The 24,066-nt window shown below is 40.6% G+C and overlaps 2 protein-coding genes across 3 annotated transcripts in view; one reads left to right on the top strand and one right to left on the bottom strand.

Moving 5' to 3' along the window:
• The window catches only part of LOC310740357 (actin-related protein 2/3 complex subunit 1A-A), a 10,193-nt gene extending 344 nt beyond the window's left edge, over nucleotides 1–9,849 (bottom strand). The window contains exons 1-10 of one of the 2 annotated variants that reach the window (XM_083567040.1): nucleotides 9,706–9,849; nucleotides 7,765–7,853; nucleotides 7,333–7,413; nucleotides 6,903–7,007; nucleotides 5,819–6,041; nucleotides 4,968–5,075; nucleotides 3,340–3,546; nucleotides 2,809–2,884; nucleotides 2,285–2,475; nucleotides 1,392–1,482 (exon numbers count right to left, since the gene is read on the bottom strand). In XM_083567040.1, the coding sequence (XP_083423166.1) occupies nucleotides 1,392–1,482; nucleotides 2,285–2,475; nucleotides 2,809–2,884; nucleotides 3,340–3,546; nucleotides 4,968–5,075; nucleotides 5,819–6,041; nucleotides 6,903–7,007; nucleotides 7,333–7,396 (1,065 nt within the window). In that variant the 5' untranslated portion in view covers nucleotides 7,397–7,413; nucleotides 7,765–7,853; nucleotides 9,706–9,849. The remainder of the gene's footprint in view (nucleotides 1–1,391; nucleotides 1,483–2,284; nucleotides 2,476–2,808; nucleotides 2,885–3,339; nucleotides 3,547–4,967; nucleotides 5,076–5,818; nucleotides 6,042–6,902; nucleotides 7,008–7,332; nucleotides 7,414–7,764; nucleotides 7,854–9,705) is intronic. The other variant, XM_083567041.1, reaches the window with a different exon arrangement.
• A 2,279-nt stretch (nucleotides 9,850–12,128) lies between these two features.
• Nucleotides 12,129–24,066, top strand: prkar1aa (protein kinase, cAMP-dependent, regulatory, type I, alpha (tissue specific extinguisher 1) a). The gene is made up of 11 exons (XM_083567036.1): nucleotides 12,129–12,282; nucleotides 15,689–15,868; nucleotides 17,128–17,295; nucleotides 17,753–17,844; nucleotides 18,685–18,746; nucleotides 18,854–18,900; nucleotides 19,006–19,164; nucleotides 19,721–19,781; nucleotides 19,927–20,048; nucleotides 20,294–20,375; nucleotides 20,487–24,066. Exons 2-11 carry the CDS (start codon nucleotides 15,695–15,697, stop codon nucleotides 20,657–20,659), a joined length of 1,140 nt encoding a protein of 379 aa, XP_083423162.1. The 5' UTR covers nucleotides 12,129–12,282; nucleotides 15,689–15,694; the 3' UTR covers nucleotides 20,660–24,066.

Raw genomic sequence — 24,066 nt, 5'->3', positions numbered from 1 at the left:
AAGAGAGAGAGAGAGAGAGAGAGAGAGAGAGAGAGAGAGAGAGAGAGAGAGAGAGAGAGAGAGAGAGAGACTTGTTCCTCATTCACAGTGCATAATTCACTATATGGCCAAAAGTATTTGGACTCCTGACTTTTCCAGCCACATGCGGTTCAACTGTTAACACAAAGTTGGAGGCACACAAATGTATAGGACGTATGTGGAGGTGCTAAAATTTCATTTTCCCTTCACTTGAACTAGGAGACCCAAACCTGTTCCAGCATGACATTTCACCTGTGCACAAAGTAAACTCCATGAAGATCTGCTTTACAGGGGTTGTTGTGGAAGATCTCTTGCTATAGAGCTCTGACCTCAACCATACTGAAATATGAACGCTGACTCTACTCCAGGCATCCTTACTTTACTAAAACCTTTTTGGCTGAACGGATTTCACAAAATTCTCCCTAAAATCGAGTAAAACATCTTCCCAGAAGAGTGGAGGTTATTATAAGAGGAAATTGAGACTTAATTTGGTATGGGATGTTCAAGAAGCACATAATCATATGGTCTGATGTCCACAAATCTTTGGTTTTCTAGTGTATTTTAAATAGATCTTGTATTTTATCTTCTGAATTTGATTGTATGGCTGGACATTTACTCCAAAAAGCACATACCAAAATTATGGTATTATATTGTGAAAAATAAAAGCATAAAAATACATGAATCTGGTTAAATGAAATGTAAATAATGTTCCAAGCCTACACACACACACACACACACACACACACACACATATATATCCGAACTGTTACCACAAATCTTGAGGCACTCAATTGTGCGGGACGTCTTTTAGATGGCGCTATAATACAATTTTGCATTCACTTGAACTTGGAAACCCAAAACCTGTTCCAGCATGGCGATGCCCCTGTGCACAAAGTGAGCTCCTCGAAGATCTGGTTTACATGCTTTGGAGAGGAAGATCTTGCTGCTATAGAGCTCTGATCTCATCCCTACTGAACACCTTTGGGATGAATGTGAACACTGACTGCACCCCAGGTCTCCTCACCTACATCAGTACCTGCCTTTCATAACACCCTTGTGTCTGATGAACACAAATATTCATAAGCACACAACAAAATCTAGTGGAACATCTTCCCAGAAGAGTGGAGGGAATTATAAGAGTAAATTGGGACTAAATGTGGAATGCGATGCTCAAAAATCACATACCCTAATTATGACCAGGTGACCCAATACTTTTGCCAATACAGTGTGTGTGTGTGTGTGTGTATATATTTATCTCTAAAGTCTAAATTGTGGATATTTTATTATTGGCTTAAAAATATGAAACAGTATAAACGCTATGCACTTTTTTATTATAATGAATTAAAGGATTGAAAGCCATACACATGCAGTACCTTGAATTCCCAGAGCACCATGGCTCCATCTAGACTGATGCTACTGAACTTCCCCACTTTGCTCTTCTCTCCTTCCACCACGCACAGCTGGCTGCAGATCAAACAAGATCAGCTTAATGTGACAGTTACGCATTTAAAAAACATGAATAAAAGCAGCACAAAAAAGTCCCACGTATTCAGTGTGGTCAAGTGTAGAGGACATGGAGACACTTCTTCAATAAGGTGTGACCATACATGAATATAGTGATTATGAAGTATGACGTTTTAGAATATTTAGAGTCACAGTCTAAGGGCCAGGACATAATAATATTAGCAGTGAGGTACACTATGTGGACAAAAGTTTGTGGACATCTGAGTACAAGATTTGTATGCACTACTTTTTGAATATTCCATTCCACATTTAGTCTCCGTTTGCTATCATAAGAACCTCCACTCTTCTGGGAAGATGTTCTGCTAGATTTTGGAGTGTGCTTGTGGAGATTTGTGCTTCAAAGTCAGGTACTGCTGTAGGTACCTTGGTCGCAGTCAGTGTAAAACATTCATCCAAAAGGTGTTTATTAGAGTTGAGGGTCAGAGCTCTATAGCAGGAGATCTTCAACTCCAACCCATGTTAAGCAGATCTTCATGGAGCTGGATCTGTGCACATGGGTATTATCATGCTGGAACAGGTATGAGTCTGCTAGTTCCAGTGAAGGGAAAATTTTATACTACAGCATCCAAAGACGTCCTGTACTGTAATTGTGTCTCTAACTATGTGGTAACTGGAAAAGTCATGTCCCAATACTTTTGTCCTCATAGTGTACTTGGTTTGAGTGCAAAATATTGAATTCATGGCTTTGGCTGATGAATATATTTGATATTCATCAGCAGGGTTTATTGCTTCCTGTTCCTACGTGATGCTGTTCTGGTGTAGAGAGGTCAGCTCGTCCTCATCGTCGGTCGTGGCCTTCTTGTCCAGGTTGCGAAAGTGCTGCATGGCTGACATGCTGTTCTTGGACGTCTGCTTGGCGATTCCCAACTTTCGCACAAACTCCAGTTTGCCGAGCCCCTTGTAGGAGAACTGGTAGGGACAGCAGTCATGGCCCTGTGATTTACAGAACAACAATCAATACCGGTGAGAGGAAATAACTGTCTGTCTGTCTGTCTGTCTGTCTGTCTGTCTGTCCGTCCGTCCGTCCGTCCGTCCGTCCGTCCGTCCGTCCATCTATATCTATCTATCTATCTATCTATCTATCTATCTATCTATCTATCTATCTATCTATCTATCTATCCATCCATCCATCCATCCATCCATCCATCCATCCATCTATATCTATCTATCTATCTATCTATCTATCTATCTATCTATCTATCTATCTATCTATCTATCTATCTATCTATCTATCTATCTATCTATTTATTAAACACACAGACTCACCGCAGCCACGATCTCGGTCTCGCTGGCGTACAGCACACTGAGCAGTGGGAGATGTTCTGTAGTCAGCTGCGTAACCCTGAATCACACATTTACGCCACATCAGTAATAATATTAGTATGAAATAGTAAAATAAGCATTTTTTTTACTAATTTCTAGGTTCCTCTCATTCTTTTATCTACAACCAGCTTCAAAATTGTTGCTGACCTCAGCAAGAAATAAAAATAGAGTCTAAAAATCTGTTGTAACAAAAAGAAAAATATGTCTCAAAATATGTATTTTTTCTATCTATCTATCTATCTATCTATCTATCTATCTATCTATCTATCTATCTATCTATCTATCTATCTATCTATCTATCTATCTATCTATCTATCTATCCTAACCCCTTTTCCTAACCTCCTTGTCAACATTTCTATAGGTGGCGCTGTGTTTCTCCGTGTTTCAAGTAAGATATGTTTTAGAAACGTACTTCTGGTAATTAAAATTATAATTTATGCTCAGATCAGACTGTAGATAATTGGGGGTGTTTACTCTTTGCCCTGCGTGGCATCGGCGACGCTGATGGAGCTGTCATGGCTGACCCAGGCCAGAGTGTCTCCAGATGGAGAGAAGGCCACGCTGTGCACCCAGCCGTTACAGTCTTTATTCTCCAGTAGCATTTCGCCGAACGGCATCTTGGCTCCCCATGGTGTTGGGCCGGGTTTGTCCTCGATCTCCTTAATATATGTGGAGTAAACCCTGCGGAATCGAAAAAACATCATGGATCAGCCTGAAACATTACTAATCTGATACTCAATGTTCACTACTTAAAGTTATAATCCTTGGCAAATCATCATTTAAACTAGCATGAACTAGCAAATGGACATTTAGTAGGCATTACATCACACTATACCCTACAAACAATCTTCAGTTTAACCCATGTTTATTTGTACAGTAGCGTATTTAAACATTAGAGGTTGTCACAAAGCATCTTTACACATACAGGTAGTCACTGAGATGCGTTCCGATGACCCCGACATGGCCTAGCCCACCCAGGAGTCTTAGAGAATGGTGATCAATATGCGGTAGTATACTGTAATTTGTTCGTAATTTCACTCATAAATTTCTTTCATAAAAAAAAAAACGGTACATCATTTTGCAAAAGAGAGCAATTTACACTATTATAATGTATCTACTATACAGTTAATACACAAATCAGGCATAACATTACCACATGATAATATTATTAGCGGTGAAGGGAATAACACTGATGATCTCTTCATCATGGCACCTGTTAGTGAGGTGGATTTATATATTAGACAGCAAGTGAACATTTTGTCCTCGAAGTTGATCTTAGAAGCAGGAAAAATGTTTAAGCGTAAGGATTTGAGAGTTTAACCGATTGTGCCGTCTAGACGTCTGGGTCAGAGCATCTCCAAAACTGCAGCTCTTGTGTGTGTTCCTGGTCTGCAGTGGTCAGAATCTATCAAAAGTGCTTCAAGGAAGGAACAGTAGTGAACCAGCGACAGGGTCGTGGGCGGCCAAGGCTCATTTTGATGCACGTGAGGAGCGAATGCTAATCCGTGTGGTCCGATCCAACAGACGAGCTCCTGTAACTCAAACTGCTAAAGAAGTGAATGCTGTTGATGCTTGATAGGTCACGACTGTTTACCAGCAGAAGGGGGACCAACACAATATTTTGGTCGTAATGTTATGCCTGATCAGTGGCCATTAAGTTATTCCTGATCGGTGTATGTACGTGGCAGTGCGTGTGGACGAGCGCCGGTTTGCGAGTGGCGGTTTGCGTGAAAATATTTGAGCAATTTTGTCGTATCGCTATCGTCATCGTAAGATCAAAAAATCAGAAGTCATGCCATCGTAACTCGGGGACCATCTCTATCCGGGTACAGATTTCGATCCAGAGCAAGGAAACGAGCAAGGAATCAATTAATCAGTTTTTGACTCAAAACTGGCCCACGTCATTATCTGGGTGAAGAGCAAATAATGGGAGTAGAAGTAAAAGTATCAAAAGTCAAAATGCTGAACTACGAGAAAAATATTTGAATCATTTATGCAATACGATATTCCGTCCTCCTAAACACCGTACTTTTCCCAACACTGTTCCTGAGGTGAAAAAAACCTTTATTTGATGCGAACTCTGGCCAGAACCGTGCTTTTACCTGCAGTGGAAATCGGCTGATCCGGCTGCCAACAGGATGTTATTCGGATGCCAGTCCAGACTGAGCACCGTCGAGCAGATCCCTTTCTTTATGTGCTTACTGAGCCACCTACACACGAAAAACTCACCATCACAAACCATTCAAAGTGTAACAAATCAGACATCATGCGGCCATGTACAATGGTATAAAACAGACTTCCACCTAAGTCCTATTGATATAAGACATCTACATTTACAGCATTTAGCAGACGCCTTTATCCAGAGCACTTACAGCTTATACAACTGAGGATTAAGGGCCTTGCTCAAGGGGCCCACTAGTGTCAGCTTGGTGGTGCTGCAATTTAAACTCATGACCTTCTCATTAGAAAGCCAACATTTTAACTATTAAGCTACCATGTATAAATATGATCTATGAATTAGCTATACAGATTGCATTGCATTAGATTTTCCATTGATTTTGGATCAAGCTGGAAAATCATTTTTAATGCTTTTTGGACTAATTGTAGTCATGAGTAAAATGTGTAGCTTTTGTTTTTTTGTCATTAGAAGGTCATTGGGACAGAGGAATTTAAGCTTTTTGTCTAATTGACTTCAAGAAAGAGAAAAATAGGAGACAAACCGGATGTTTATAGCTGCTATGAAGTAAATGCGAACAGATTGACGCTCTGTAATTCAGTGTAAGTGAATTGGTAACTTTTTGTGATATGCTGTGTGTGTGTGTGTGTGTGTGTGTGTGTGTGTGTGTGTGTGTGTGTGTGTGTGTGTGTGTGTGTGTGTGCTGTGTACTGTGTGTGTGTGTGTGTGTGTGTGTGTGTGTGTGTGTGTGTGTGTGTGTGTGTGTGTGTGTCTCACCAGTCGTTCTCTTTCTCGAAGTAACACACAGAGATGAGTTTGGCTCCGCTTCCGAGAGCAAACTTGTTCTCCAGAGGTGACCACTTGACACACGTGGCGGCTCTGTTGATGCGGACGAGGACAAGAGTTGGCTTCCACACGCCGTCTTTTGGTGTCCACACGTAGGCGTTTCTGTCTGAGGCGCACGTCACGATACGGTTCGACTCCGGAGCCCAGTCGATTCCTAAAACAACAGTAAAATTCAATTTGCACCCTGTCTGTCTAGCAGTGTGTCGACTGTCTGGTTATTTGTCTGCCGCTTTCTGGTTTTTTGTCTCTCTGTCTGTGTGGATGGTGATCTTATTTCTGTCTGTCTGGTCATCTGCCTGTCTGTCTGTCAGAGTTTTTTGTCTGCCACTTTTGGTCTTTTCGTCTGTCTGTCTGTGTGAATGGTAATCTCATTTCTGTCTGTCTGGTCATCTGTCTGTCTGTCTGTCTGTCTGTCTGTCTATCAGAGTTATTTGTCTGCAACCTTCGGTTTTTTTCTGTCTGACTATGAGAATTGTGATCTCATATCTGTCTGTCTGGTCATCTGCCTGTCTGTCTGTCAGAGTTATTTGTCTGCCACTTTCTGTCTGGTCATCTGTCTGTCTGTGTGTCTGACAGACAGATGACATATTTTTGTCTGTCTTTTTGCCAAACTGTTTTGTCATTTTGAAAATTGGTCTCTTTGGTCATCTATTTGTCTTTCCGACCATCTGTTTGTCTGTTTATCTGTATGTCTGTCTGCATGCCTGCCAGGTATATATGTGTGTGTGTGTGTGTGTGTGCGTGTGTGTGTGTGTGTGTGTGTGTGTGTGTGTGTGTGTGTGTGTGTGTGTGTGTGTGTGAGAGAGAGAGAGAAAGAGAGAGAGAGCGAGAGAGTAAATGGCAAAGTGTTCAGGTAAAGAGTGTATTTTCAATCCTCCATGCAGGAGTGTTTGTTTTGTGGGTTAGCCATGTATGTGTGTGTGGGTGTGCGTGTGTGTGTGTGTGTGTGTGTGTGTGTCTGTATATCAGTGATGTAGTGACTAATAGAGCAGCCACTTCCTGCATTTCTATTTACCCGTGATTCGCCCGCTGTGCTCCTTCAGCTCGTGGATTTTGCTCCACTCCTTCCCCTTCTTCTGGTAAATGTACACAACACTACTGTTGGGGCTAATGGCGATCTCTGAAAGGCACATGAAAGCAATGATGATGATGAAGATTATGAGGAGAGGATGATGATGGTGGTAGTGATGCTCTCCAGTTACATGTGCTAATACACTTAAATGCTTTCTCAGTCGTGCTTAAGTGAATTGCGAGGCTGTGTATGAGATTTCGAGAAAGTGAAATGTGTCGGTGGTGTAAACTGCAGAGTCGGTGGTGGAGTAATTGTGGATTATATGGGTATATGGGGTTGGGGGGTTGTTAGGGAAGGGAGGGCAGGGCAGGGAATTGGGCAATCCTCAGACTACAGAATGACGGCTCTGCGGCTGACAAGTGCACACACTTACGAGTTCGGTCTTTGTTCCAGGCGTGACAGGACAAAGGCTCCAACCCGAAGCTGTACAGAGACATGTTGGAACAGAGGACTTCTGGAATGCCATGCACACACACACGCACACACACACACACACACACACACACACACACACACACACACACACATACACACACGTAGTACTGGGTTTATAAGCAATAAGAGGTAGGAAGCTACAGGTTTTCTTTTTGCTAACAGATACATTTATACTCGAACTTAATAAAAACATAGAAAGCATTTATCACCTAAGTATATATATAAAATATATATAAAAATGTCATATATGTGCATTAAACAGAAGTATTTTCTTGCTTGCTCCTTATTGCAAAAATATTATCAAACTATATAATTTCCAATATGATATTATATGCCTATAAATGTACATGTATATAAATTAAAGCTTCACCTGTCTGTAAATCAAACTAGTCCTGAGGTCAGTCGTGAGGCTCCGTGGACTCTGGGCAGTCGACACAAGTGCAGCCTGACACTGAGGCTCTGGAAAAAAAACAGAATGATATAGAGAACTAGAGAGAGAGTGAGTGAGGGAGGAGGAGAAGGAAGTGGGTGTGTCTAAACTGAAAAACAGCACCTGAGTCGGTCTGGATGTGTTGCGATTCGCATCTTGATGCATAGCCAATGATACATTAAAGATACATATGAAGCAGCTACCGGTGTGATACGATTCCCCCCATTACGATGCAGTGCAATCCGATTCCGTATCAATTCAGCACAATGGAATTTAATGCAATACGATGCAATGGTAAAATGGTACAATGGTTCAATGGTACTGATAGTTCACTTTTATTTCTTTGGTTCATACAAACAGCAAATCATCAATTTACTTAAGTGCCTTCAGACTTCTAACGCGTGTCCCTTTCACACACACGATGATGAAATAAGATGAAATAAATCCAGATGTTTTTTCCTGTTCTGTCTCTAGGAAGACGCAGCTCTGCCTCTGCCATGTTAATCTGTATTCTATGTGACCCCCAGGACACGCCTCGGTCTCCGTAGTGTTGATACATCATATTCACGTAGCAGCAGCGGTGCTGAGAGAACGTGCAGAACTTAGATTGCAGTCTATGAGATGTTTGGACAGGCTTAAACACTAAAGCGCCGCTGCATCGCTCTATCAGAGTAGAGATCAATAGAGTGTGGAATGAATCAAAAAGGCGCTGTGTTTAATGTAAGAAATACTTTTAAACATTTCCCAATTTTATATCATCCTGATTCTTAATATCCTCAAAACGTGATAAATTGGGTGGGGCTTCTCTGTAGAGCTCATCACTGACACTGTGTTTGTATGTGTGTGTGTGTGTGTGTGTGTGTGTGTGTGTGTGTGTGTGTGTGTGTGTGTGTGTGCTCATGATCAGAGTGGATCACGTACAGTCATGTTGCAGGTCAGAAAAGTTAATAATTTATTGCAATTATTTATTACACACTCCTCAGGCACAGGTGAATGTTACAGCTTACCTTTGTCCAGACCCTGTGTGTGTGTGTGTGTGTGTTTGAGTTAGTCATCTGAAAGCCTTTAAGCTGTGTTAGATCTTACCACACAACTGCTGGATGGACTGTTTCTCAATCCAGCAACAACCAGAGATGGCAAAAGTACACACATCCTTCACTCATGTAGAAGTTCAGATACAGATGTTTTAAAAGACTCTGGTAAAAGTTGAAGTTCTGACTACACTTTCTCACTCAAGTTGAAGTAAAGAAGTTTGGGTTTTGCCATGTCCTTAAATAAAAATAGTCTTTACTACTACCTGTTTAAGTGTCATGCTGGTAACTGAACCTCACGTCATACTAATCATGAATGCATCCAGGGTGAAGCTCCACCATATAGAACACAAGCAGAGAAAACATGATGATGATGTTTAGAAATGTGTTTGTTCTCAGTCATGTTTACATCACTGACTCCCTCTGTCTCATCCATGTTAACCCCAGACTCCTTGTTAGCTTCTGCCATGCTCATTGTTTGCTTCGTAAAAATCACGCTCATGGTCATCTGCCTGTCTGTCTGTCAGAGTTTTTTGTCTGCCACTTTTGGTCTTTTCGTCTGTCTGTCTGTATGAATGGTAATCTCATTTCTGAGATTTGGTTGAAAAGGTTAGGTTGAAAAGGTTACGCAATATCAAGAAACAGGTTGGTTTGAAAACAGTGCGCAATGAGAAGAAAAGATATTGATCATATCACCAACTGGAATAAAAGTAAAGTAATGAGGCTGTTTTGGAAGTGTAAGAAGAAGAAAGTACAGGTATTTGTGTAAAGATTTAATGAGTGAGAGTAAAATGTTGTCAGAGAAAGATATAGTGAAGTCATCGTACTTCGTTCGATCGATCGATCTTACCACAGAACTGTTTCTAAATCAAGCAGCAATAGTAAAATGTCCCAACACCAACAGCAGTTACCATTACGAAGATCTCCATATATAGACACAAAGACACACCTGCTTTTCAACTGCACACGTTTTCAGCATGAAGGGCGTTCTCGGCTTGCTTATTACATAATCGTTTGGCAAAAAAAAAACAAAAAAAAAAAACACCTCAAGGCGAAGCAAATCTGTTATCAGGAAGTTTCCTCAGTCAGATGTGCAGCATGGAAGGATGCAGGATTTCACTCTGAAGTGTTTCCTAATAGGTTTTAAACGCACTGTGTTGCTCTTAATGTGCCCTGATGGCCAATTTTACTGGGGGTATTCATCATAAAAAAAACAATTGCTCTTTATTAAGCCACCTAATGACATTTTTAAGGGGAGGAAGGAGGAAACCAGAGAACAGCTGAACACATGTGAAAGTTACAGTGCATCACCAATGTCTATAATTATTCTGATGTAATTGGCTACATCCATAAATGGCCTTATCGGGTTCTGGCTGCTTATTGGGTTCTTTCCAATTTATTTTTGAATTTATTATTATTTATTATGAAGTAAATAACGAAAGTGTTTGTACACGTAGAATATATTTTATTTGACGTAGAGAATTTTTTTTTCCCGATTGTCCAAAGTAGCTCCAATAAGCTTTGATGACAGCTCGGGCAGACTCGTGCCAATCTCTTATCTGGTTCACGAGGTAGTCAACTGGAATGGTTTTCAGTTCATGGGTTTGACTTGTCCAAAGTTAAAATGTGACATTATTACTTTTGGAATGTGCTTTAGACCGCTGGGTCACGACTCGCACTTGGGTCGCTAAAGTTTTTTCGAAGGGGTCGCCAAGCGCACTTGCGATTTTAACACAACAAATGTATTCGTTTATTTCATTTATAACAACATGATAAACAATTCGAATCTGAGTATTCCAAAAAATTATAATTCTTTTATGAAAAGATTTGAGAGAGAGTTTATTGCGAGAGACGGAACGTACATACGTATCTTAAAAAAAGACGTAGCTTTAAAAAAAATTGCGCTAAATGCCAGGAAAAAGAAAACAAGACTTATTTGGATGGTTTTATTGGAGCGATTGACAAGGTAAGAATTTATTCTGTAATCCGTGGTTAGAGATTAACGTTTAGACGGTTGGTAAACCCAGAGAAGTTCCAAAGAAAAAAAAAGAACTTGTATCAAATAAACCCCCAGAACATCAAAGATTCTTTAACTAGAGCTGGAAATGAAAATACAGTAATCCCCCACTTTATCGCGGTTGGAATCTGGCGCCCCCGTTTTATCGCGGAATTGCGTTTGCCACATAACTAATTAGTTTGTCTGATTTTCCCGATCTCTCACGGAGACCACAATAGACCAAAAAACTTATAGGGAAGTTTTATGTTGAAATAATGAAATGAATTAATAAAAATATAATGATTAGTTATAAAATAAAGTAAAATGTTAATACAGTACAGAAAGTAAAGAATGCGGTGACGTGTATCTTTAACTCCGCCTCTTTTTTGATGTCATAGAACTTCATCCAATAAACAAGCAGAGAAACTATGCATAGGCTACTATAAATGTGGTACTTTGTTCTATATTTCTACAAATTTACACAAAATCCATCTCGCTATATTCTTACAATGTTTTCTGTGTGTGTTTAAAGTGTGTGGGAGGATGATTTACGGCTTAAACAATAAAAAATATCGCTTTTTTGCAATGGCGTCTTTTTCACGTTTTTTCGTTTATCGTGGGCGGTTTTAGGAAGTAACCACCGCGATAAACGGGGGATTAGTGGATTGTGGATTAGTGTAACCCAGCATTATGCAACAACATGCTATGCCGTCTGGTTTACACCTAGTTTACACCATCATATGGTTTTCAACACCTCTAGATTATGTGGGTTATTTGTTCAAGACGCTGTTTGAGTGGTCATCTGTGGTGATGGAGTGCTGCATCTGATAACCTGGCCTTCACAATTACCCGATCTAAATCCAGCTGAGATCGTTTGAGTTGGACCGCAGAGTGAAGGAAAAGCAGCCAACAAGCACTCAATACCTCGGAAATACCCTCAGAGGCTGACAGAGTCAAATTTTTGCAAAGTTGTTACCTCAGCACATGTGGCTACTTTGAATAATCTAAAATATCACACATTTTCTGGGTGTTTTAACACGTTTTTGTTCACTACATAATTCCGTACGTGTCGTTTCAGAGTTTGGAAAGACTTCACTATTCATGAACAATGTTGAAATTGCTTTGGCTAGTACTGTGTATACACATATATATATATATATATATATATATATATATATATATATATATATATATATATATATATATATAATTTAATGCTATTTGACCCTTTTTAAAGCCCTGAGGGAGGTTTTAAAAAAAAATGACGTCACTGCGTGTGCGCGTGCCCTCTGATGACGTATTTCCGGTTTGAGGCACCCATCCAAGCGGGGACCGAGAGCAGCCAGCGGGAGTGTCAGTGTTTATTCCAATAAAAAATTAATTTAAAAACAGCAGCAACCCAGGAAAACTTTTCCCCCTCTGTCAACTCAGGTATGTCACCGAATAAAAACCTCGGCCTTCCTTCAAAGGTCATTCTGAGAGTCAGAATATGCGGCGGTTTCCGTTTGTTTTGATAACGGTAGCGTTCACAAGATGGCGGTCCTCGCAGCGGCTCTCTGGACCAGTGACCTTTTCCCACCGCTTTTTCGTCGCATCGTCTGTTCGTTGCGGCTATTGGTTGAAGGAATCCCGCCCCCTGCAATGCCATTGGTCGGCGCGGCGACGGTTCGCGCGATGGCGCTTTCATAGATAGAGAGCGGGAAAGAGGAAGCCAATCACAGTGGAGGGAGGCGGGGTTTAGCGAAAACGGATAGGGTTTGAAAAAAAAAAACTGGCTAGCTACATTACGCTTCTCATCAGCTGAGGAGAAATAGAAAATTGTTTTTAGAATAGAAAAATTATTTTATTTTGCATTGGAGGTTTGTAGATAAAAATTGTTTCGGTTATTTGCACGATGGGTTTATTTAAGACTAGAAAAAATAGGTGAAACTACCTCAATGGAATAGGATGTGGTAAACAAAAACACGCAACATCTGTTACAGCTGTGTATTTTATGTAAATGCTAATCAATAAAACGACTTAAATTTCCACTCATCCCCATCCTGTCGTTTAGTTTATAAAGCTTTATTTATATATTGTCAGTTTGATACTCTTATCTGCATTTCCCACAAGTACAGGAAGTGAGGATGTGGGTTTGGTGGTTGGTTTCCGGTTTTTATTTATTTTCTTCTTGATTCATTTTCCGGCTTCTTTGTTGGTATGAGTTTAATCCTCCACCATGTTCAGTGTGGCAGTGGATCCGGAGACGTTCTCGGAAACTGCGACTGTGTTTTAGACGTCAGGAGATCATACTGTACATACACACTAGGGGTGTAACGATACAGGTATTCGTATTGAAATTTTTCGATATACGGCTTTCGGTTCGGAAATCACACGTGTACCGAACGCAATCCTTTTTACCAGCGGAACGTATTTTTAAATCTGCGTTCCCTCAGGAATGTATAAAGGGGCAGACCGCAAGTTTTTTAAGTCTCTGCCTTGCACATGAGCTTTTTTATTTATTATTGTTAAACTTATGAGATGATTTGTAGTGCGTCGTCAAACTTAGATTTTGTTTTGCGATTGCGTGCATTCGCCGCCACGTTTTTTGTTTGTTTGTTTGTTTGTTTTTTGCGACAGTCTTGCGATACGGATCCTTTAGCGTTTTCTGTCCGGCTTCAAGAATTTATCTTAAAAAGAGAAAATCCTGTTAATTAGATAAATATCATTAGAAAATTGTCTATTAAATGCAAAACACACAAACACACACTTATATACACATGTGTTACCCAAATGGGGTCTAACAAATGTAAACTATTAAATTCTTTCATTTATTTTATTGTTTTTATTCAATTTAATTGTTGCCAATTTAATAAATTATTCCGTTTAATCATATTATAATAAAAAAAAGTGTATTGCATGAATTTAATTTCTTCTGTTTTATTTTATATATTACATTATTTTACTAAATATTATAAAATATACATTTATATATTATTTTGGTATTGTATGAGGAAGTCAGGTGTGTCAGAGAAGTATGTGAGGGTGGTGCAGGACATGTATGAGGACAGTGTGACGGCAGTAAAGTGTGCAGTAGGTACGACAGACTGGTTCAGGGTGAAGGTTGGACTGCATCAAGGATCGGCCCTGAGCCCTTTCCTGTTTGCAGTGGTGATGGACAGGTTGACGGACGAGGTCAGACAGGAGTCTCCCTGGACTATGATGTTTGCAGATGATATTGTGATTTGTGGTGAGAGTAGAGAGCAGGTTGAGAAGAGCCTGGAGAGGTGGAGATATGCGCTGGAGAGAAGGGGAATGAAAGTCAGTAGGAGTAAGACAGAGTACATGTGTGTGAATGAGAGGGTGGGCAGTGGAGTGATGCGGTTGCAGGGAGAAGAGGTGGAGAAGGTGGAGGAGTTCAGGTACCTGGGGTCAACAGTGCAAAGTAATGGAGAGTGTGTTAGGGAAGTAAAGAAAAGAGTGCAGGCAGGGTGGAGTGGGTGGAGAAGAGTGACAGGAGTGATTTGTGATAGAAGAGTATCTGCAAGAATGAAAGGGAAAGTTTATAGGACTGTGGTGAGACCTGCGATGTTGTATGGATTAGAGACAGTGGCATTGAGTAAAAGACAGGAGGTGGAGCTGGAGGTAGCAGAGCTGAAGATGTTGAGGTTTTCGTTGGGAGTGACGAGGATGGACAAGATTAGAAATTAGTTTATTAGAGGGACAGCACATGTAGGATGTTTTGGTGACAAGGTGAGGGAGGCGAGATTGAGATGGTTTGGACATGTGCAGAGAAGGGACATGAATTATATTGGTAGAAAAATGCTGAAGATGGAGCCACCAGGTAGGAGGAAAAGAGGAAGGCCAAGGAGGAGGTTCATGGATGTGGTGAGGGAAGACATGCAGGTAGTTGGTGTAAAAGAGGCAGATGTAGAGGACAGGGTGGTATGAAGACGGATGATCCGCTGTGGCGCCCCCTAATGGGAGCAGCCGAAAGAAGAAGAAGAAGAAGATACATTTATATATTATTTAACCAAGCAGGCGTTTATTTTAAAATAGTTTTAAAAATGTGTGAACTGTTGATGTTCACAAATGTTGTTGATAATGATAATAATAATAATAATAATAATAATAATAATAATAAGTAAATATAAAAACAGTCAATTTAATATTTTGCATTTCTTCCCCCTGGTAGTGAATTTTGTGTATCGTTACACCACTAATACACACTCATTCCTATGGTCACACAAACCCAGCAATCCAGACTTGTTCAAATCCTGCCTTGTTTTTGGACAGTTGGAGGAAACTGGACAACCCTGAGGAAACCCTTACTGAGCTTGTTTTTCTGCTGACAAACCAATGTTCGTTCTTATCTCCAAAACAAGACCATTGGATCTCCAGTATTCATAGCAAAAAAAAAATTTCCCATTTTTTTATTACATTTTTTAATAACTGATCAAACGTTTAAGACTATTTTGCTTCGCTTCATGTTCTAGAAACCCTTCAGTTTTTCTTCCCAAACCCACCTGCTGATTTACACCTAATGAGCACAAGTTTGTTGACCATCACATCACCGATGGACGCAGTTGTTCTGATGATCTCTATTTTTCTGGGAAGATTTTCCACTAGATTCTGGATCGTGGGATTGCTGAGGATTTGAAAATGTTAAGAGTGAAAAATAAACAGAGGATTTGTCTGGAGAGTAAAGTGTGTGTGCTGCCAGCTACTGATTCTTCAGCGATCTGCTCTTCATACCATCTTTTGTTTGCCTGTAATACGACCAGCCGATACCAAAAAAGCGTATAAACAAAAGCTTGAGCTTGAATGCAGAGTTCTCTGATCGATTTGTCGTCTGCAGGTCGTCATGGCGTCCGGCAGCTCGAGCAGCGAGGAGGAGAGGAGCCTGCGGGAATGTGAGCTCTACGTACAGAAGCACAACATCCAGCAGCTCCTGAAGGACTGCATCGTGCAGCTGTGCACGTCCAGGCCTGAGCAACCCATGGCCTTCCTCCGGGACTACTTCGAGAGGCTCGAGAAGGTGAGAAGGTCTTTTATTCTCATGTTGAGATTGTGTACTGGGACTGCTGACGAGGTTAACGATTCATCACCGATTATATAAACAGGCTTAATGCAAACTGCATGTCTCCAACTAAAAACAACAGAAAGATCTTTCTGTCTATCTATCTGTTTATCTATCTATCTATCTATCTATCTATCTATCTATCTATCTATCTATCTATCTATCTATCTATCTATCTATCTATCTATCTATCTATTTATCTGTTTATCCGTCTTTCTGTCTATCTATCTATCTATCTATCTATCTATCTATCTATCTATCTATCTATCTATCTATCTATCTATCTATCTATCTATCTATCTATTTATCTGTTTATCCGTCTTTCTGTCTATCTATCTATCTATCTATCTATCTATCTATCTATCTATCTATCTATCTATCTATCTATCTATCTATCTATCTATCTATCTATCTATCTATCTATCTATCTATCTGTTTATCCATCCTTCTATCTATCTATCTATCTATCTATCTATCTATCTATCTATCTATCTATCTATCTATCTATCTATCTATCTATCTATCTATCTATCTGTTTATCTGTTTATCTGTTTATCCGTCTTTCTGTCTATCTATCTGTTTATCACTCTTTCTGTCTATCTATCTGTTTATCCCTCTTTCTGTCTATCTATTGGTCAGTCTATATGTCTGTCTGTCTATCTATCTGTTTATTTGTCTATCTATCTGTCAGTCTATATATTTATCTTTCTGTCTGTATATCTATTTATCTGTTTGTCTGTCTGTCTGTCTGTCTGTCTGTCTGTCTGTCTGTTTATCCATCTTTCAGACTATCTCTCTGTCAGTCTATATATTTATCTCTCTGTCTGTCTGTCTGTCTGTATATCTGTTTATCTGTCTCTCTATTTATCTGTGTCTATCTCAGTCTGTCTGTCTGTATATATTTTCATTTATCCTGGACTGTCAATTTCCTGTCTGTCTGTCTTTCTTTATCTATTCATCTGTTTGTCTATAGATAAATATAGATATGTCAATCTCTCTCTCTCTCTAGCTATCTCTCTCTCTATCTCTCTATCTCTATTTCTCTTTCTCTCTCTATCTATTTCTCTTTCTCTCTCTCTCTATCTATTTCTCTCTCTCTCTCTCTCTCTCTCTCTCTCTCTCTCTCTCTCTCTCTCTCTCTGATTAATTGATTGATAAACATGATAAATCAGCTTGTTGACTGATCTTGTGTCTGATTCCTCGTGTTCACCCGTCAGGAGGAGGGCAAACAGATGCTCAGTCAGCAGAAGTCTGGTTCTCGCTCAGATTCCAGAGAAGATGAGATTTCTCCTCCCATGAACCCGGTGGTTAAAGGCCGCCGTCGCCGTGGCGCCATCAGTGCAGAGGTTTACACGGAGGAAGACGCCGCGTCCTACGTCAGAAAAGTATTTAAACTTCTCTACATACAAGAACCGATCAATTATTTGTATAGCACACAATTTGCCAAAAGTTTGTGGACACCTGACCGTAAGCTTGCTATGTGCTTCTTTTTGAATGTTTCATTCCACATTTGAACCTTATCTGCTGTTATAATAAACTCCACTCTTCTGGGAAGATCCACAGGATTTCGTGGAGATTTGTGAGATCCATTCAGCCACAGTGGTGTTAGTAAAGTCAGGTCCTGATGTAGGTGAGGTGTGGAGGACTGTGGTGCAGTCAGAGTTCACATCCATTCCAATGGTGTTCAATAGGGTTGAGGTCAGAGCTCTGTAGAAGATCTTCATAGAGCTGTGCTGGAACTGCGCCCATGGCTGGAAAAGTCAGGCGTCCCAATACTTTTGGCAACCTCTTAGCATGTGAGCGTCAATGATGCAGTAAAAACGTGTTCTCGTACGTTCGCAGGTTATTCCGAAAGACTACAAGACAATGGCTGCTCTCGCCAAAGCCATCGAGAAGAACGTGCTGTTCTCCCACCTTGATGACAATGAGAGAAGGTGAAGAGAGTGTGTGTGTGTGTGTGTGTGTGTGTGTGTGTGTGTGTGTGTGTGTGTGTGTGTGTGTGTGTGTGTGTGTGTGTGTGTGTGTATTGATAGGTTGAATCAGGTCTTAGTGGCTGCAGGGACCCTTAAATCTAAATGTTCTGGAATTTTTGTACGCTTGGAAGTGAACAGCGCCCTCTTGTGCTCACAGATATGTTGAATCCCAAACATCATTAAAGCTAAACACACACGAGTAAGGCTGAAACGATACCTCACATAATTGGAATACAGAAAACACATCAAGGCAAATTCTTTTCTTCCTTTTAACCACACACGGAGCACCGTGTTTCTTCACGGACCATTATTACCGACGCACCACCTGCACAACTCTGCAGCGCTCTGAACAGGTAAATGCAGAAGACGCTGAAAAATAGAGGCACGGAGAGAAAACGGTACGGGGTGAGGAGAAGATTCAGGCCGACGAAAAGCGATAGAAAGTTTACAAAGTTTGGGATCAAAGAAAACGCAGTACAGCACGGGATCGAATTTTTTTTTTTGATATTTGTATTTGCATTTTGACGTAATATGGCAATTAAATCAACTAAAATGGGTTCAGTTTTCACAGACTGCAATTTCAGCAATAAAAATTGTTACCGTTTTCTAGAAAAGGAAACAAATGACCCGTTGTATTTTTTCTCGTATATTCAGTAGAGATCTTCAAATAAAGAAAAAGTGCTTCTTATTCCGATTAAGCGAATAATAGATCATTTATAAAGATAATTTTTGGTCTTTAGTGATTGTACTGTTGGAATTGTGCCCAATATATATTTATATATTTATATTTTTTCATTACAGTGATATATTTGATGCCATGTTTCCTGTGAATTATATCGCCGGAGAGACTGTCATTCAGCAAGGTACACCGTGCACGTGTGTGTGTGTGTGTGTGTGAGAGAAAAGAGTACAAATAAACAGAAACGAGAAAGAAGTGTAAAAATACGGCACGTTACCGTTTTCCCCCCAGGTGACGAGGGCGATAACTTCTACGTTATTGATCAGGGTGAAATGGATGTAAGTAAATCGTGCGCACACATTTTTTTTTTTCCTCCTGTCACACGACATCATTGTAATATCTAGAAAGGAAGTTTTGGACGTAACGAGATTCTTGTCGCGCAGGTGTACGTGAACAACGCCTGGGTGACGAGCATCGGAGAAGGCGGCAGTTTCGGCGAGTTGGCTCTGATTTACGGCACTCCGAGAGCCGCGACCGTGCGAGCCAAAACCAACGTCAAACTGTGGGGCATCGACAGAGACAGCTACAGGAGAATACTGATGGTATACACACACACACACACACACACACACACACATATTAAGATACACTAGGGTTGCAAAGGGGTGGAAAAACTTCCTTTCCACTGGAACTTCATCTGGGGAATTTTGGAAATATTCCAAGTTGGAAACTTACCAGGAATTTTTGGAAATTAATAAGAAATTTAGGAAATTTATATAAACTGTATCATATACAAATATAAAAATTTTTGATGTAATTGTTAGTGTCATGTTGTGGCACAGTATCTTACACACAGCACGAGGAAGTTTGTTTTGGAGGAAATGCACGTTGGGGGCGTGGCCTCAGTAAACGCGCAGTTCCCAAGTTCCCATCATTTCCCTTTAACTTCCAGTCTTGAAAATCCCTGGAATTTTTTTGCAACCCTAAGATACACACACACACACACACACACACACACACACACACACACACAAAACCTTTAAGGATGATGTAATAGATTTCCCATTTCAATAACAACTTTGTCCAGTCCAAGAAATTCCAGTTATTGAGAATGATGAGTCTCGTAGCTCGAGCGTGAAAGTTGTACATGTTTGGCAGGGGAGCACGCTGAGGAAGAGGAAGATGTACGAGGAGTTCCTGAGCAAGGTGTCCATTTTGGGTAAGTTGGGAGTTTTCGCTCGTTTCGTTTTATTTATTTATTTATTTATTTTAATTAGTTAATTAAAGTTTTTTTTTAAATCCGTACATCCACCAATAAACCTTTTTTTTTTTTTTTTTTTTTTTTTTTTGTCCCCCGTTTTCAGAATCCCTGGATAAATGGGAGAGGCTAACGGTGGCCGACGCCCTGGAAACGGTGCAGTTCGAGGACGGGCAGAAGATCGTCGTCCAGGGTCAACCAGGAGACGAGTTCTTCATCATCCTCGAGGTAGACATGATGCTTAGCTAAAAATCTCTTCCCAGAAGAGTGGAGGTTTTTAGAACAGCAAATAAAGACTGAATGTTGAATGAGATGTTCCAAATGGAGACCAAAAAAAAACGTACCGGTGGCCGGGTGTCCACAAACTTTTGCTCTTATACTCTGGACTTTTAACGAAACAATATTAGAAATGAGCAGATATCGTGATAAACACACACACACACACTCACACTCAGCTGCTCTGGTGTTCACAGGGAACAGCAGCGGTGCTTCAGAGACGCTCCGAGAATGAAGAGTTTGTGGAAGTCGGCCGTCTCGGATCCTCTGATTATTTCGGTGAGCGTTATTTATATTTATTGAACGCGTTAATAGTTTGTTTTTATTCCTTTATCGTTGCGTATTTGATGCGTTTCGCTGTGAATTGAACGGTGTGTGTGTGATTTTCAGGCGAGATCGCGCTGCTGATGAATCGTCCTCGCGCAGCCACCGTGGTCGCACGCAGCCCCCTGAAGTGTGTGAAACTCGATCGTCCTCGGTTCGAGCGCGTGCTCGGGCCCTGCTCCGACATCCTCAAGAGGAACATCCAGCAGTACAACAGCTTCGTCTCTCTCTCCGTTTGAATCCCTCTCTTCCTTTTTCTTTCTTTCTTTCCTTCTTTCCTCTATCTCCTGTTTATCACAGGGTCCAGCTACGCTTTATTTTCTTACCTCTCCTGTGTACGTTCATGCTCGCCGTGCGTGTGTGTGTGTGTGTGTGTGTGTTGTAGGTTTAACCTCACATTCTTGAACTGATCCACCGATACAAAACGTCACCAGAGACGTCTTTCTTTTTTTTTCTTTCTTTTTTTTTTTTTTTTTAACCAGATATTCTATTCGCCATTTCTTTAATTTATTGTATTTTTTCAGGACGTGACGAGTCTCAAAGTTCATCCAGTCGTTTATTTAGATTTCTTCTTTTCTTTGCTCAAACTCTTACACCATCATCACTTTAACGAGTCATTTTCATTCTTCCTGCACATTTTTCCTCCATCGTTTTCTACATGCTGGTGTGAAAGTGTGTGTGTGTGTGTGTGTGTGTGTGTGTGTGTGTGTGTGTGTGTGTGTGTGTGTGTGTGTGTGTGTGTGTGTGAGAGAGAGAGAAAGTGGAACAGGAAGTCCAATAAAAAAAAAAAGAAGTCTCTTCCATAGAGATAAATCTGTTAACTGGTTTATAGGTACATTAGATTTATTATATTTAATTTGCCGTCACTCAACCCCTGGGGTCAACATCCGGGGGCGTGTTCCTGCCTCAAACCCGGTGATCCCAGGATCTTCTGCGAAACGACTACGATCCTGAACAGGTTTTTTTTTTCTTTTATTCCCAGCCCGCTTTCTCTAACAAAAGAATTTAAACTAATCTACGAAAACAAATAGAAAAAACAACAACAGATTTTTAGATTATTAACAAATTACAGAACAAATCCGACTCTTCGGGGATGTCGGAAGAAACAATAGAAGAACAGAAGCTTAAATCATTCGATAAAAATGTTATACTTTTCCATCCAGAAAAAGAAAAACTGAATCCTGGGTGCTAAAAAAATTCATTGGGGGGGGGGGGGGGTGTTATTAAATATATTTAATTGATCGTTAAAAAAACGTTTCCACATTATGGTCTTCATTTTTAATTTTTAATAAATTTTTTTCTCTGGAGTTTTACCTTTTGTTAAAGATCACAGAGGATCTCTCTCTCCATCTCTCTCTCTCTCTCTCTCTCTCTTTTAAAAAAATTAATCATAATAAATCGAGCGCGGCGAATTCCCGAGACGAGGCTGTGAACTGTACGTTCTCGTGTTTGCGCCCTTTAACAGTGTTTACAATTAGTTTTTGGACTGTAGAGACGCCAAAGGCACGTGTGTGTGTGTGTGTGTGTGTGTGTGTGTGTGTGTGTGTTGTATGTACTGTAGCGATCCGCTTTGCTCCTTATCGTTCTTTATTGCACATATAGCAGAAGTAAACAATAGTAAATCACCATAACTGTATTTTTTGCACACTTTGGTATATATTAAAAATGGAAAAATATGAAGATTGTCTCTCTATAGAAATATAGAAATATATAGAAATATATCTGTGGCGCTTATTTCGCATTATTATTATTATTATTACCGCTCCTTTCGTTTTCCTCACTCGTCTAGGTCTTTATTGCCCCCCACACACATCTAAAATCCGCACAGTGTTCACTCCAGTGTTCACTCCAGTGTTCACTCCAGTGTTCACTCCAGTGTTCACTCCAGTGTTCACTCGATCCACACAAACATCCGTATTCACCGGTAAAGGTGTTCATGTCGCCCGTTTCGGGAAGAACCTGCATATCGTGAGTGATCGACGGCGCCTTGCCGTTTTTCAAGGCGGTTACGTGGCATATCGAGGGACTAAAGCGTGGTTTGGGACCAATTGTTAGTGGGGGTGTGTGGATTGAGACACATCCATTGCTCAGGAAAAAAGGATTTGTGGTAAATAAGAAGCTTGTGCAGTAAATAGGATTTTTGGATTGGGACACATCCAACGAGAGACCTCATTTGTGAATAGGGTGCGGATTGGGATACGTCCACAGTGGACTAGTGATGAGGCGTTAGTGTGGGGGGAAGGGGGCGTTGTTTCTATGGTGTGCGTGTGATTTTTGAGGCTTTTGAGATGTCTTCTTAGCGACTAGGGTGTGGTTTGGGACACTTCCACAGCAGATTGATGAGGGACTGACATTTAAGATGGTGGTTATGAAGCCTTATTAGTGACTAGGGTGTGGTTTGGGACACGTCCACAACAACCTAATGAAGGATGGGGATTTTAGGTGGTTAAGAAGCCTCATTAGTGATCAGGGTGTGGTTTAGGAAACACCCACAGCAGATTGATGAAGGACAGACATTTAAGATGGTGTTGATCAGGGTGTGGTTTGAGACACATCCATAGCAGAATGATGAAGGATGGGAATTTAGATGGTGGTTATAAGGCCTTATTAGTGATTAGGATGTGGTTCAGGACACAGAGGACTGACGGACGTGTAGCGTTTTGTGTAGGAATATATCTTCCCTGGGTTTTTTTTTTTTACCTCTCAGTTCTTCTGTTCTTCACCTGGGAAACAACTCCTGAGAGTTACAGCTTTAATCTGGAATGTTTGAATCCCCCTGTAGTGATATAGGCGAGGAAGTGAGGAGTCAGCAAAAAAATAATCCCAAAGGTGTTCCCAGGAGATGATCTTCTCCAACCCATGTATCTTCATGGAGCTGGCTTTGTGCACAGGGGAAATTTTGGGTCTCGTACTTCAAGTGACGGAAGAACCACATGCGGCTGGGAAAGTCAGGTGTCCCAACACTTTTGGTGACGCAAGTTTCGAACAGTAACGATGCATAAAGATCTCGTAAACTGTGCTGAAACATCAGAAACCTTCATAGATTTTTGGTTATAATGGTATAAAATGTCATTTAATACCTGCTATTAGTTGTGTTGGTCTGATACCATTAAGAACCAATAGAACTCATCTGGGGCAAACTGTAGATCACATGATGGTCTCTACTGGGGACCATTAGGATGCCATGAATCATCAAGTTTCTGTAATGGATTCTTTGGTTCGATGATGAGGATTGAAACATGCATCCGGACTCACTGTGTATTTCAAATTTCTAATGGAACCCATTCAAATTCCTGTGATGGCTTTTCCAGCAGGACGATGATGAAACTTCACGTCGCGCCGCAACGTCCCTCGTCTCCCCTCGTGCGTGTTCATCACCCCCCCCCCCTCCCCTGTCATCTCCAGAGTTATATTATTGATAAACGCAGATGTGATGTGATCGTGTCCATCTGCTTCTCTTTCGCTTTGCCGAGGACCATTTTTTTTTTCTCAGTTTTTGTGATGTATGCAGATTTGGGTTTTTTTGTTTTTTTTCTCTTTTTTTTTTTTTTTGTCCTCCATTTTTATCGTGCTGATGTCGTTCGTAATCCTTTATGGTGTCGATCATCCCAATGGCAGGCCAAGCAATAAAAAAAAAATTCTTAAA

The sequence above is a fragment of the Silurus aristotelis genome, assembly GCF_946808225.1.
Source record: "Silurus aristotelis genome assembly, chromosome: 17".
Classification (NCBI taxonomy): domain Eukaryota; kingdom Metazoa; phylum Chordata; class Actinopteri; order Siluriformes; family Siluridae; genus Silurus; species Silurus aristotelis.
Note: the sequence above shows the minus strand (reverse complement) of the source record. Positions and strands in the feature narration are given on the sequence as shown.